General features: G+C 61.3%; 1 protein-coding gene across 6 annotated transcripts in view; it reads left to right on the plus strand.

Annotated features, from left to right (window-relative positions):
- The window catches only part of ADGRB1 (adhesion G protein-coupled receptor B1), a 98,219-nt gene that overhangs the window by 28,816 nt on the left and 54,147 nt on the right, over positions 1 to 15,256 (plus strand). For all 6 annotated transcript variants that reach the window (XM_055287433.2, XM_055287441.2, XM_055287434.2 and 3 more), the window contains exons 8-17: positions 1,008 to 1,172; positions 1,378 to 1,479; positions 2,940 to 3,046; positions 3,203 to 3,397; positions 5,385 to 5,453; positions 6,065 to 6,173; positions 9,799 to 9,942; positions 10,467 to 10,542; positions 10,748 to 10,850; positions 12,181 to 12,224. In XM_055287433.2, coding sequence (XP_055143408.1) covers positions 1,008 to 1,172; positions 1,378 to 1,479; positions 2,940 to 3,046; positions 3,203 to 3,397; positions 5,385 to 5,453; positions 6,065 to 6,173; positions 9,799 to 9,942; positions 10,467 to 10,542; positions 10,748 to 10,850; positions 12,181 to 12,224 — 1,114 coding nt within the window. The remainder of the gene's footprint in view (positions 1 to 1,007; positions 1,173 to 1,377; positions 1,480 to 2,939; positions 3,047 to 3,202; positions 3,398 to 5,384; positions 5,454 to 6,064; positions 6,174 to 9,798; positions 9,943 to 10,466; positions 10,543 to 10,747; positions 10,851 to 12,180; positions 12,225 to 15,256) is intronic.

The raw sequence follows: 15,256 nt of genomic DNA on the forward strand, positions 1-15,256 counted from the left end.
TTGGGGTGTCTGTGGGGAAGTGGAGTGTGGGGTGACTGTGGAGTAGCAGGGTGCACAGTGGGACTTGGGGTATCCATGGGGAAGTGGAGTGTGGGGTGGCCGTGGGGTAGTGGGGTGCACAGTGGGACTTGGGGTGTCCATGGGGAAGTGGAATGTGGGGTGGCCGAGAGGTAGCGGGGTACACAGTGGGACTTAGGGTGTCCATGGGGAAATGGAGTGTGGGGTGGCCGTGGGGGAAGTGGAGTGTGGAGTGACTGTGGAGTAGCGGGGTGCACAGTGGGACTTGGGGTGTCTGTGGGGAAGTGGAGTGTGGGTGCACAGTGGGACTTGGGGTGTCATGGGGAAGCGGAGTGTGGGGTGGCCGTGGGGTAGTGGGGTGACAGTGAGGTGTGGAGGGTAGTGGGGTGGCCGTGGGGTAGTGGGGTGACAGTGAGGTGTGGAGGGTGGTGGGGTGGCCGTGGGGTAGTGGGGTGACAGTGAGGTGTGGAGGGTGGTGGGGTGGCCGTGGGGTAGTGGGGTGACAGTGAGGTGTGGAGGGTGGGGGAGTGGCCGTGGAGTAGTGGGGTGACAGTGAGGTGTGGAGGGTGGGGGGTTGTCTGTGGAGTAGTGGGGTGACAGTGAGGTGTGGGGGAGGTGGCCGTGGGGTAGTGGGGTGACAGTGAGGTGTGGAGGGTGGGGGGGTGGCCGTGGGGTAGTGGGGTGACAGTGAGGTGTGGAGGGTGGTGGGGTGGCCGTGGGGTAGTGGGGTGACAGTGAGGTGTGGAGGGTGGTGCAGTGGGCTGCATGTGGGGTATTTGCTTTATTTTGTATCAGGCTGATGAGTGGTTTCTCCTCTCCTGGTCTGAATTTCCCTTCTTCTGACCTCCTGCCCCACATCCCTCCCTCGGTCCCTATGTTTCACTGCCACATGGCTCTGTGTGGGTCCGTCTTTGTGTCCTCATGTCACTGTGGCTCCTGGACCCCGCCCTCCTTGTCGCCTGTGGCCTGTGTCTGGCCTCGCGCCGCAGTGGATGGCAAGTGGCAGGCCTGGGCGTCATGGGGCAGTTGCAGCGTCACGTGTGGGGCTGGCAGCCAGCGACGGGAGCGTGTCTGCTCCGGGCCCTTCTTCGGGGGAGCAGCCTGCCAGGGCCCCCAGGATGAGTACCGGCAGTGCGGCACCCAGCGGTGTCCCGGTGAGGCCCCTCCCCCCTGGGCTGGGCTCTGGGGAGGGCTGATGGCGATCGGGCGGGCTCGGGCTCAGCTGTCACCCACGTGGTGTGTTGGGGGCTCCCGTCCCATCCTCATAATGATGCCTGCTCCAGGCACCTTGCACCTTCCAGAGCCAGATGCCGGCTCTCAGTACCCCTTCCTGAACCCCTGTCCCGGGCCCCTTGGCAGAGCCCCATGAGATCTGTGACGAGGACAACTTTGGTGCTGTGATCTGGAAGGAGACCCCAGCGGGAGAGGTGGCTGCTGTCCGGTGTCCCCGCAACGCCACAGGTGAGGGCTGGAGAGCATGTGGTGTATGGGGGCTCCCATCCTGTCCTCACGGTGATGCCCACGCTGAGGTGCTGTCAGCACTGGGAGGCGGCCCAGACACGGAGCCCAGACAGCCTGCGTGCGCTGGCGCAGGGTGGTGGGGCCGCGAGCCCAAGGCACCGAGTGAGAACTCTGTGGCAGCCGCTGTTCTGAGCACTCGCTAGGGGCTGGCACCCATGCTCGGCCCCTAACGCAAGATGTCCACGGAGTCTAAGCAACCCAAGAAGCCACCACCATTTACAGCTGGGAAACTGAGGCACAGGGAAGTGAATGCTCTTGCCCTGGGCTTGCAGGGACAGGAAGAGGAGGTCTCCGTTGAATGCCAGCCTCGAGGAGAAAGCAGGGCTCCATGGGGAAGGGCTCGCTGCACTAGGGGCAGGCCTCCTTCACCCCTCCTTTTTGAAGGAGTGCAGGTGCTTTATGTCCCTGACAGGCAGCAGGCGGGGAGGATGGGAGCCCAGGTTCAAACTCTGGTTCTGCCCTTGTTTGCTGTGTGACATTCAGAAACTGACTTAACCTCCCTGAGCCTCAGTGTTCTCATCTGTAGGATGAGGGCAGTTGGGATTCCTCTGCTCAGAGCTGCTGTGGGGAGGTGTGGGGGACGGCGGCGGGGGCCCCGTATTGCCAGCTGCGGCTGCTGCTCCTCCCTCACTCTTCTGATTACAGAACAGGGCATGTTCTTGGTAGCAGATTGCAAATGCTGAGAAGCAAAATGAAGCATATGAATGCCGCACGGTGGCGTGCCTCCCCTGGCCTTTGGTCCTCATGTATGGCGGGATCTCCCAGTGCCACTCATTTTTGGTCCCATCTAAACCAGGTTCTGCATCCAGTCCCGCAGCTCTTGTTGGGTGTCAGGGCTGCGACAGTTCTCTGTGGCTGCCGCCACCCTGTAAACACTCAGCTGTCCCTGTTTCTCTGATGATGTCCTAGGAGTGAGCTCTGTATCACAGGGTGTGCCGTGTTTAAGGCTGTTGTCTCCTTAATGCCCAGCGGTACCCCAAGGCTGCCCCCGTGTCTCCGGGCCAGGCTGAGGCCCCCGTAGCCCTGTGGATGCAGCCAGGCAGGGGCCCAGGGTGCTGGCTCCCTCCAGGGCTCTGGGTTGGTTAGAAGGGGCTCCGAAAGAGGTCATGGCTGAACTCTGAAGCCCCTGCTCGGCCGAGATCTCCACCTCCATGCAGTGGGGTTCCTGAAGGCTTAGCTCCTGCCGGGTCCTGAGTCCTTGGGGCAGGTAGCAGCTGGAAATGTGTTGATGAAGGGAACGAGGTCCCTGCGTGGGCTCTGCTCTTCGTGTGAGGCCATGGGCGATTCCCTGTTTCTGGGGGCCACAGGGTCCCATCCAGAGGGTCTGCTGCCAGGGGCCGAGGGTGGGATTCCTGGGCCAGGCAGTGGGCGTCCACCTGAGAAGGGGGTGGTCTCCCCAGGACTCATCCTGCGACGGTGTGAGCTGGACGAGGAAGGCATCGCCTACTGGGAGCCCCCCACCTACATCCGCTGTGTTTCCATTGACTACAGAAACATCCAGATGATGGTGAGGACCAGTTCCCGGGGGTCCCCAACCCCTCCCCAATCACCCTGGCCACACAGGTTGGGACCCTGCAGAGGGTCCTAGGCGTGGGAGGTCCTGGGTGGCCGCCTGGACGTGTTCCACAGAGGTGAAGGCACCCGCCCTCTCTGTCTTCCGCAGACCCGGGAGCACCTGGCCAAGGCTCAGCGAGGGCTGCCCGGGGAGGGAGTCTCGGAGGTCATCCAGACCCTGGTGGAGATCTCTCAGGACGGGACCAGCTACAGCGGGGACCTGCTGTCCACCATCGACGTCCTGAGGAACATGACAGAGATTTTCCGGAGAGCGTACTACAGCCCTACCCCTGGGGACGTACAGGTGGGCTCCCCAAGGGGGATTTTGGAAGAGGGTGTCGGGAAGGTGTCTGAGGAGCCCTCCTCGACCTTAGAGATGGATCCCCAACCCTAGCCACAGCCCAGGCCCTAACCCATGTCATAGGTTGAACTCTGACCTTTGTCACACATTTAATCTTGGTCACACATTGAGCCCTGACCCTGGTCACACACTGAGCCCTGATCATAGGCTGAGCCCTGACCCTGATCACACACAGATCTCTGGTCATAAGCTGAGCCCTGATCCTGGTCACATGCTGAGCCCTGGTCACACACTGAGCCCTGACCTTGGTCACACACTGAGCCCTGATCGTAGGCTGAGCCCTGACCCTGGTCACATGCTGAGCTCTGGTCAGAAGCTGAGCCCTGATCCTGGTCACACACTGAGCCCTGGTCACATGCTTGAGCCCTGAACCTGGTCACACACTGAGCCCTGACCCTGGTCACATGCTGAGCCCTAATCCTGGTCATGCACTGAGCCCCGACCCTGGTCACACACCATGTCCTGATCCTGGTCACACTCTGAGTCCTGACCCTTGTCACAAACTGAGCCCCGATCCTGGTCATACACTGAGCCCTGACCCTGGTCACACTGAGCCCTGACCCTGGTCACATACTGAGCCCTGATCCTGGTCACACGCTGAGCCCTGACCCTGGTCACACTGAGCCCTGATCCTGGTTACACACAGAACTCTGACACTGATCACCCACTGAACCTTGACCTTGGTCACCTGCTGAACCCTGACCTTGGTCACATGCTGAACCCTGATCCTGGTCACACTGAGCCCTGACCATGGTCACACTGAGCCCTGACCCTGGTCACACACTGAGCCCTGATCTTGGTCACACACTGAGCCCTGACACTGGTCACATGCTGAACCCTGACCCTGGTCACATGCTGAGTCCTGACCCTGGTCACATGCTGAGTCTCGATCCTGGTTACACAGTGAACCCTGGCCCTGATCACACACTGAGCCCTGACCCTGGTCACACACTGAGCCCTGACCCTGGTCACACTGAGCCCTGATCCTGGTCACATGCTGAGCCCTGACCCTGGTCACACTGAGCCCTGATCCTGGTCACACCCTGAGACCTGACACTGGTCACATGCTGAGTCCTGACCCTGGTCACACACTGAGCCTCAATCCTGGTTACATGTTGAATCCTGGCCCTGGTCACACACTGAACTCTGATCCTGGTCACATGCTGAGCCCTGATCCTGGTCACACGCTGAACCCTGGCCCTGGTGACACCCTGAGCCCTGATCCTGGTCACACGCTGAGCCCTGATCCTGGTCACATGCTGAGCCCTGACCCTGGTCTCGCTGAGCCCTGTCCCTGGTCACACTGAGCCCTGATCCTGGTCACACACTGAGCCCTGACACTGGTCACACGCTGAGCCCTGACCCTGGTCACACGCTGAGCCCTGACCCTGGTCACATGCTGAACCCTGACCCTGGTCACACTGAGCCCTGATCCTGGTCACACACTGAGCACTGACCCTGGTCACATGCTGAACCCTGGCCCTGGTCACACACTGAGCCCTGGCCCTGGTCACATGCTGAGCCCTGATCCTGGTCACACCCTGGGCCCTGATCCTGGTCACACCCTGAGCCCTGATCCTGGTCACACTGAGCCTTGACCCTGGGCACGCATTGAGCCCTGACCCTGGTCACATGCTGAGCCCTGACCCTGGTCACACACTGAGCCCTGACACTGGTCACATGCTGAACCCTGACCCTGGTCACATGCTGAGCCCTGACCCTGGTCACACACTGAGCCTTGATCCTGGTTACACACTGAACCCTGGCCCTGGTCACAGTGAGCTCTGACCCTGATCACACACTGAGCCCTGATCCTGGTCACATATTGAGCCCTGACCCTGGTCACACACTGAATCCTGACCCTGGTCACAGTGAACGGTGATTTTGTGCCCTGTTCTCTGTCACTGGCCCTTCTTCCTCTTCTTTCCAGAACTTTGTCCAGATCCTTAGCAACCTGCTGGCAGAGGAGAATCGGGACAAGTGGGAGGAGGCCCAGCTGGTAGGGCCTGGGGCCCCTACGGTCAGCAGCCTCAGGAGGGGTGCAGGCACAGCTGGTGCCTCCCTGGTCTCCAGTCGGCCTGGGGTGGGGTCCCACTGGGTGCTCTGGGTTTGGATCCCAGGACGGCCTCTTGCTGGTGTTGACGGCACTGAGGAAGCTCAGCATTCCCAGCCTATTTCCTCATTTGTCTAAGGACAGTCATGTATTTCCTGGGGCTCAGTGAGAAGGTTCCAGAAAACACTGAGCACATGAGGATGCCGAGGCGGCTGGGACATAGAGCCCTCCTCACGTTGGGGCAGTGGGCAGTGCTCACTCCCCCAGGCTGACCTCCAGCCAGCTGCCACTCCTAGCCCCGGGTGGCACCCGGCATGGGGGCCGTGGGTATCCAGAAACTCTCCCCCATCCTGGGCTTCCCATGGGTGGGGCACAGCAGCCCCTCTGGGCATCTGCTTTCTCATCCCCAAAGTGGGGTGCTGAGAGGTCACCAGCCCCACTTCCTCGAAATGTTAGGAAATGGCCAAGAAGAAAAGGAGGGACAGGGAAGGGAAGGAGGCAGGGGCTAAGGGACAGTGGGGCCTCCTCCCTGGGCTGCTCACCCCCCTGCCCCCCAGGCGGGCCCCAACGCAAAGGAGCTGTTCCGGCTGGTGGAGGACTTTGTGGACGTCATCGGCTTCCGCATGAAGGACCTGAGGGATGCATACCAGGTGACAGACAACCTGGGTAAGCCTGCCTGCCTGCTGCCACCCCCTGTGCCTTGCTCTGCAGCCCTGGGCCAGGCCCTTCTGCCTCAGCGTCCTCATCTGTATAAAGGGGCAGTGACCAGACAGCCTCTGTGGGCCCTCCCAGCCGATTTCTCAGATGGGTCCTGTTTTCAGTCTCCTGAGGGTTGATGATGTGACCTAGGAGGAGATCAGACACAGCCCAGGGGTTGTGGACCTGGGAGCTCCATTCCCCAGCTAGCGCTTCGCATGTACCCACCGGGGGCCAGAGCTCATTCTGCCTGTCACCCCCAGTGCCTTCCCTGTGGAGCTTTAGAGGCAGGGGCTGTGTAACCCACACCTTCCCTGCTTGTCAGTCCCAGCAGTGCCTTGCCAGAGGGGCCTGGACTCCACCCAGCTCCGTGGTGTCAGCCGAGTCTTAGTTTTCTCATTTCTAAAATGAGATGATAACGGTGCCCACCTCATGGGGAGGTAGAGACTGATGAGACAAGTGAGTGCCTGAACCCCAGGATAAAAGGTGGCTGTCATTACAAACACTCACAGCAATTCTATTTAATGACTGTTACTACAGTGCCCTCAAATACCTCTCAAAAGCCACATTTCCCAAACTTTCCCTGCCTTGATCAGAGAGTATCTCAAAGCAGACGACCCAGGAGTGGGCGCTGGCCCCAGCTGTGATCCACAGAGTACCAAGGAGGGAGAATGTCACCTCCCCTGTGGGGATGCTTCACCTCTAGTGATATGACCAGGATCAGCTGAGCTTTGTCAGCACACACACCCTGGGGCCTTGCCCAGTGCCTACACTGGTGCCCAGGATATAACTGGTGGCCAACTCCCAGAGTGCTCGGCACAGCCCACGGCCCCTGGAATGGCCCACACACGCTTCAAACCCTGAGCACTGTGGTTAACCCACATGCTTCATAACCCTGTCTCAGTCCATTTCCTGTTGCTGTCACTGAAGGGGTAATCTATAAAGATGAGAGGTTCTGGGGGCCGGAAAGTCCAAGATCAGAGCTCCAGCTCTGAGTGAGCACCCTCCTGCTGCAGCACAGCGTGGCAGAGGCAGCCCATGAGAGACAGAGCAAGTATGCCCGCTGAGGTCTCCCTTCCTGTAATGCCACTAAAGCCATCGTGGGGGCCACCCTCATGACCTCCCAAAGGCCCCACCCCCAAGTACCATGAGCAGATGAAATTGGGGATTCAATTTCCAACATGTGAACGTTTACAGGACACATTCAAGCTACAGCACACCACAGACGCCCCGTGCATCCCATATGCTCCACTCACCCGTGCTCAGCCTCACTCACTCCCAGGACCCTGCTTCTCTGCCCACGCCCCCACCCTTACATCCCTCCCTCACTCAGCTGCCAAGAACTGGACGCCAGCGAAAGCAGCTTCCCATTGCATCTCTTTATGCAAATCAGATGAAAGAAATAATCCCTCCCGACCGTCAGAGCTGTAGGTCAAAGTGACACAGAAGCTGCATGTAGACAGACTACAAAGGCTCGAACTCTGATCCCTGCAGCCAACCTTAAACCCAGAGACCTTCCATGACCGGGTTGATGACCCAGTGGTTTCACCGATAGAAATGTCCATTTCAATATTCATCTCGTCAGAAGGTGCTTGGCACTCCCGAGGTGTCCCATCCCCAGGCCTAAAACAGTCACAGTCCGAGGACATTTAAGTTAGCAACCCTAACATCCATGCGACCAGGCCTGTACTGCAGGCAGCACTCAGATGTGTCTGGTGGAAACCATAGCTTCGTGCCTATTGTACTCGAGCAAGTCCCACTAAAACATGGCCAAGACGGATCGACATTGTTATTATAATGTCTTTGGGAGGCTAACTAGCATTAACCTTTTAAATTAAAGACAGAGGTTAGGCGCAGTGGCTCATGCCTGTAATTCCAGCAATTTAGGAGGCCAAGGCAGGAGGATCGCTTGAGCCCAGGAGTTTGAGACCAGCCTGGGCAGCACAGTGAGACCCTGTCTCTACAAATGTTTTTTAAAAAATTAGCCAGGCATGGTGGTGCGCCTTTAGTCCCTGCTACTAGGGAGACTGAGGTGGGATCGCTTGAGCCCAGGAGGTCGAGGCTGCAATGAGTCGTGATCACACCACTGCACTTCAGCCTGAGCAATAGGCTGTCTCTTTAAGGAACAAAAAAAGACAAAGTTGTGATTTTTCCATAGTGAAATGCCTCAGCTAGAAACATCAACACGACTGATTGCTACTATTTCAATAATTCTGCCACTTTTCATCTTGTTCCAATGAAATATTTCAAAGTTTGCCCCTTACCCAGGCACACCTCCGCAGCCCACCCTGGTGCCCATGCCAGCCCTCCACCGCCCCTCGATGACCCTGTGTCCAGCCCCCCACCCCTTCGCCTGCTCCAGGGTGCTGCTCCAGCGTCCATCTGCCCCCATTCCCCACTGCAGCTTCCTAGCAGCCCCTTGCCCCTGCAGGCCACCTGTCCTTTGATGTTTCCTCTTGTCCGCACCCCTGGTTCTCTGCTGGTCCCTCCTGCCCCTCCCCTCACTGGGTGCCCACCCAGTCCAAATTCCCTCTGCCCTCCATTGGGGCTGCCAGTGACATCCATGGTGCAAAACCCTCTTCTCGGGCATCCATGCCGCCCACTGCATTTGGCGCTACTGATGCTCATGCCCTCTCCTCCTTTCCCTCTCCTCCTCTCCCTCTCCTCCTCTCCCTCCCCTCCTCTCCCCCCCGCCTCTTCCTGCCCCATCTTGGGCTGCATTGTTGAGGCTCCACTGGGCCTGTGAGGGCTGAGGCCACGGCCCCAGGGCCAGGTTCCCCCAGAGCGGTGGGTCCCTGTCAGCACCTGCTTCCACCCCAGCGGCACTTCCCCAAACTCTCTTCCCGTCCAGTTGCCCCAAACCTGCTGCCTCGTCCCCACGTCCAGTTGCCCCTAAACCTGCTGCCTCATCCCCATGCCCATCCACCCTGAGCTCAGGGCCCTTCCGCACCCCCAATGCCTTCCTTCCCAGAATGGGAGGGAACACTGGATCCCCTCTTTCACCGTGGCCCATGCTGCCCTTTGATGCCTGAGCCCTGAGGCAGGGCAGCCCCCATCCCCCTTCTACAGAGGGAGGAGAGGTGGCATCAGCTCACAGAGCTGGAGGGCAGCTGGGCTCCCCTGTCCCAGGAGGGAGTGGGGGGCGCTGAGGAGGTGCCTGGTCCCTGTGGATCCCTCCATGGCCACAGGACAGACCCCAGATTCTGCCTTTGACCACCTTCTGGGCCATGGAGGGTGGGAGGGGCAGGCTCCCTGCCCCTCACCGAGGCTCCAGCTCAGCAGGACCAGGCCCAGCCCGGCCTCTGCTTGGTGCTCCTTGCTGTCTCTGCTCCTGGACCTCACTGAGGTTCTGGGGACAAGGCCCACCCAGGGAGTGTGGAGCCTGCACAGGGCCCAGGGTGCAGGGAGTTGGGGTCTGTACCCTGGGGGCTGGGGCTGGGGCCGATGGCCCCCACACTCCTGCCTCTGCGCCATGGGCACCCCGCGGCATCACCCTGCACTGCCAGGCCTGCACCTCAACTCCCGCAGCTGAGGCGCCGCCACATCTGTGACTTTCCCTCCTCTCTGTCTCTCGCGCCTTCAACCCTGCACCCAGTCCTCAGCATCCATAAGCTCCCAGCCAGCGGAGCCACTGACATCAGCTTCCCCATGAAGGGCTGGCGGGCCACGGGTGACTGGGCCAAGGTGCCGGAGGACAGGGTCACTGTGTCCAAGAGTGTCTTCTCCACGGGGCTGGCAGGTGAGGGGCCCAGGGAGTGGGGGGGACCTTCATGGGGGACGTGGGCCCCAGAGGCGGATGGTCGCCACCCCCGTGGAGTCTAGCTGCTGCCTCAGAGTTGGGCGGTTCTCAAGGGGGTCCCGTTTTCCAGGAAGCCCTCCTTGCCCTCTCGGGGGCCAGGGCCTGCAGATCAACCCTGAGGCCCAAGCAGAGGGGTCAAGATGAACCACCTCGCTTCAGGGAGGGACAGGGAGTCACGTGTCAAGGACCCTGTTACCGGGAACAGAGCCATGTCCTGCCTGCCCACAGCTCTCAGGATGCCCCAGGGAATGGCCCGGACTCCCTCTTCCCACCTGGCTGTTGCCCCAGCTCCCTGGCTACAGCACTGTGTCCGTGGGTGGGTGGGCCTCACCATCCGCCAGGGCCCTGGACATGACCTTGAAGACGGGCAGCAGATGCCAGTGACAGCGGGGTCCAGGCCAGGCTGCCAAGTCCCGCCGTGGCTGTGGGGATGGCGGGCCGGGGTTGACTGCACTTTCTTCCAGAGGCCGATGAAGCATCCGTGTTTGTGGTGGGCACCGTGCTCTACAGGAACCTGGGCAGCTTCCTGGCCCTGCAGAGGTAGGCAGCGCAGGGCAGGTGGGGTGGGCAGGACCCCAGCCACAGGATGTGAAGGGGGAGGCCAGGGGGCCTGGAGGAGTGTGGATGATGGGCTGGGGGTGGAGGGTGGCGAGGGGTATGGGGCCCTCGGGGGCATCTGGGGAAGGGCCTGGAGGAGCCTGGGCTGAGAGGGCTCCCCTGACACCTGTGCCTCTGGCTCTTGCAGGAACACGACGGTCCTGAATTCCAAGGTGATCTCCGTGACTGTGAAGCCCCCGCCTCGCTCCCTGCGCACGCCCTTGGAGATCGAGTTTGCCCACATGTATAATGTGAGTGCCGTCCGCGTGCGCACTCTGATGCCTGCAGAAACGCGTGAGCGTGAATTCTGTCCCACTCCTCAGCCACTAAGCCTTTGGGGCCTCCTCACAACAGCTCTAACCTGCGAGAGCTGCTTTTATTCCTGGATTATAGGTGGGGAAACAGGCTCAGAGAGGTGCGGTGACTTGCCCAGGGTCACACAGCAAGTGAGGTGCTGAAACCCCATCTGTGCCTGACTCCCCACCTGGGCTCCAACCGCTCTGCCCTCCAGTCCCCATTGGCCTGGTTGTTCCCCTTCTGAGAGGTGGAGCCCGTCCCATGACTTCTGGCCCCCTGACGCCGGGCCACCGAGAAGCTGGGGGTGTAAGTACATCCTCTGCCGGCACCGCCAGGGCTGACGCCGGGCCTCGCCTGCAGGGCCCCTAGGATTTCAGCACAGGAGCATCCTCCCGGAACTCCCTGGCGTGAAGCCCCGGCCAGGCCACGGCTGCCATGTGAGCCCAGCCAGGTCCCAACCCTGCTCCTTGGAGCTCTCCAGAGCCCTTCTTCGGGCCTCAGAGGAGTAGAGGCCGAGATGCCCTTCTGATGGGCCGAGAACCAGGGCCCCCAAGGAACACATTGCCTGGGTTACCGCACCAGGACTGGGCAGTGCCAGGCCTCCAGCCCAGGCCAGGACTGTAGGAAGCCACGGGAGAACCCAGCCCTGTCCTTTCTAGCTGTGTGACCTTGGGAGAGTTGTTCAACCTCTCTGTGCCATGGTTCCCTCCCTTATCAAGTGGGAACAATAGGGCTGGGTGAGGACTGAGTCTCACAGCTGCTCAGAGCAGGCCACACCTGAGAGCCACCCTCAGGAGCTCTGGCCATCTCTGCTGTCACAGCCCCATCTTGGCAGTGCTAGTGTGTGGCAGGCCTGGCAAGGCTGTGTCCCAGGAACGCTAGCAGGACGTCAGAGCAGTGCAGGGTGCTTACAGAGGCCACTGTGTGCCCAGTGACCTCTGCTCTCTAGGCCCCGGGGGATGGGTCTTCCCATTACCCTACTTCATACCAGAGACGGACTTCAGCCATTGCTGCCCAGCCTGGCCACTGGACCTGGGCTCTGGGGGGGGCCAGGAGCTGCCCGATGCCACATGGGTGGTGGGGGCTTGTGCCAAGCCCAGGTGACCTTGGGCCACTGCCGTCTCCACCCTGGACTCAGTTTCCTCCTTGCAAAACGCAGTCTGTTAAGGGACCCGCAGAGGTAGCAAGCCTGGCAGCACACCTTTAGGTGGGTCCCATGGTGACCCGAGAGTGGGGGCTGGTCCTGGCTGCCAGGGGCCCTGACTCTTCTCCCCTCTCTCCCAGGGCACCACCAACCAGACCTGTATCCTGTGGGATGAGACGGATGTGTAAGTTCACTTGGATTTCATGGCCTTGGGGGTTTGGGGTGCGGTTTGTGGGAGGATGGCCCAGTAGGGGAGGGGTGCAGGTTTCAGGTCTTGGCCGCTGGCCCCCAGCTGTCTGTATACCCGCATGGGCCTCCCTGTCACCACCTGTCACTCACTGTCTGGCTCTTGAGCCCACCAGGCTGCCTCCCACCCCCTCCCAGGGATGTCCACAGTTCAGGGAGGAGCGGACATGGAGGTTCAACCCCAGGCCAGGTGATGGGCAGGTGTCCTGGCCTGCCACCTGCCCCCAGCCCCATGCCCAGAGCAGGTGGAATCCTGGCATTCAGGTCTGCAGGTGGGTGGCAGGCGCTGAGGGGCTGCAGAAGCTGCCGTGACAGACCAGGGCAGCGTGGGGTGGAACTGGAACTTCAGGCTCATCAGATGGGGGCGTGGTCCCCTGGGGTCTTCAGTGGCCATATGTCCTGTGCCAGTTGCAGGCCAAGCACTTGTTGGGTGCCGGCTGGCCCAGGCGCTGTGGCACAGCTGGAGCGAGTTCCATGCCCCATGTGGTGTTCCATGAGGAGCAGTCAGGCTGTGGGGTGCCATCTTGGGGCCCTGGTGGGTGTGCCAGAGTGGGGCCATCCTCCCAGGCAGCAAGGCGGAGGCAGTGAAGAGAACCTTACCCAGTCAGAGGAAGAGTCTGTGTGAAGGCCCAAAGTGCCAGCGCCCAGGGCTGAGCTAGGCCAGGACATGGGGAGATGGATAGAGCAATGGCAGCCGGGTCCCGACATGCGGCTCCAGCCTGAGGGGTCTTCAGTGTGTGGTCAGGGACCTGGGTGTGTACACCCTGCCACCCGCCTCCTCCGAGCATGCTCCTCTGGCTCCCTCAGCCCCCGTCCCTGCTGGCTGCTCTGACATCACCAGCCTCAGGCCTCCCTGCGCCCCTTTCCTGGGCTGAGTGTGTGTGGTCAGCGTGGCCACCTGGGCGCCAGTGGCACATGTGATGGTCCCTTGCGTGGTGGGTAGTTCAGTGACAAGGGAAGGCTCCGTGAGTGGCAGGCATTGGAGGACAAGGCAGGGAGAGAGAGGCAGGCAGCTCAGGAGGAAACAGCTGGAGCAAGGGCAGGGAGGCTGAGGGCATGAGGAGCAGGGAGCCGGCCAGGAGGAGCAGGCAGAGGCAGGCAGGGGCTCAGGGGAGGCCGCGGCAGGGTGAGGACAGTTAGTGGGGGCTGGGTGTCATACTCTCCACCTACCCACTACCCATCCACCCTCTCCTCTATCCGCCTGTTCTTTAATCTATACCCACTGCCACCACCCTCCACCCACCAACCATCCACCCTCTCCTCCGTCCACCTGTTCTTTAATCTATATCCACTGCCACCACCCTCTACCCACCACCCATCCACCCGCTCTTCCGTCCGCCTGTTCTTTAATCCATCTGCCCATCGCCCACTGCTCACCACCCTTCCTCCGGCAGTCACTGCCCTCTGATGGGCACTATTCTGGCAGGTCCCAGCCTTTAGCCTCCTCTCCCCAGTGAGGAGGGCTGGGGAACAGGGACAGACGGAGCAGTGTGGTGACGCCCGGCTGTGCATGGGCTGGGAAGGGAAGCTAGCAGGGTCTGGATGTGGGTGTGGAAGGGCCTTTGCGAGCAGGGTCACGCACGCCTCCGAGGGGAGGGGAGGGGGGGTTTCGGCAGAGGCCTGGCAAGCACAGCTCTGCACGTGAGTGTCTGGGGATGAGCGTCACAGGGGAAGGAGCAGCCAGGGCAAAGGCCTCAAGATGGGATTGGCAGGTCATGCCAGGCTCCTGCCTTCTCTGCCCCCCACATGGTGGACTCTGCTATGTTTCCTGCCCTGGGTCTGGGGTTGGCAGCCGGGCTGGGGAAAGCTGGGTGCCCTGCAGCCCTGGGGAGCCAGCTCTCTAGCTCCCGTAAGGGTGGAAAAAGAAAATGCAAGAAAAAAGCCCCCCTGCTTGAATGACCCAGGCCCACCCCTGGGCTTTGCATTTTCAGGGGGTGGCAGTGCGGGGGCTGCAGCTGGGCCTCTCACCCCCACAGCCCTAGCACTTCCACCAGCACAGGCCCCTCCCCACAGTGCAGAAACCCTCCATCCGGGCTGCTCGCCGGCTGCGGCAGCTCTCAGGGGGCTGCACCCTGGTTCACTCAACCAGCCCCTGCTGGTGGCCTTCAGGAGCCTTCCCTCTCTACCAACATAAATGCCAACGTGACCAGCGACCTTGCCAGGACAGCCCCACCCGCACTTCCGATTGCTCCCTGGGGATGGGTCCCCAGGCAGTCTTACCAGATGGAGGGTGTGGGCCCCTGGGGGGCCTTCAGAGTAAATCGCTTTTTAGAAAGGAAAGCATCCCCTCTGTCCTCCAGGGCAGCAGGCTGTGAGGGGCCTGTCCAGTGAGCCGGGATAAGGACACTGCCCCAGGGACCCAGACTGCGGCCGAAGAGGACATGCCGTGTGGCCTTGGGCAGAGCCTGTGCCCTGGGAGCCTTGGCTTCCTGACCCTATGGCCAGCGTCTGCCTGCTTTTAGGCAGGGGCGGGGACAGCAGGACGGCCGTCAAGTCCTCAGGGTGTTTGGCGTCCGCGTGGCCTCCGTCGACCCTAAAAGTCACAGGTGTGGGGAAGGCCCAGGACCCGCCAGTCACACCGGCTGCTCCCCCGACCCCGTCACGGGCTGGATGCACTGAGTGCTAAGGTCCTGGTGCCTGGGTGCAGGACTTCAGGACAGGAGGACAGGAGGCAGGTGCCGGTGTGGCCCACGCAGTGCCTGGCAGCATTGTGCCCGAGTTGCCTCTTGGGTCCTTGACCCTGCCCGGGAGCCAGGCCACGCTGCACACCTGCTGCCTGTGAGGAGCTGAGGGCCTGAGACTCCTGCAGTCTCGCTGAAAGCACAGCACAGTGATCGAGGCCGTCGGCTCTGGAACTGGGCAGCCTGGAGCCCTAGCGGGCCGGCCGTGGCTGGTGGGGAGGGACTGGGGCTAACCTAGGTCCCCTTCCTTCTGCCCCTCGCCTCCCCTCCGCTCCGAGTTGGATGGCAC

This window comes from Symphalangus syndactylus, chromosome 7, assembly GCF_028878055.3.
Source record: "Symphalangus syndactylus isolate Jambi chromosome 7, NHGRI_mSymSyn1-v2.1_pri, whole genome shotgun sequence".
Classification (NCBI taxonomy): domain Eukaryota; kingdom Metazoa; phylum Chordata; class Mammalia; order Primates; family Hylobatidae; genus Symphalangus; species Symphalangus syndactylus.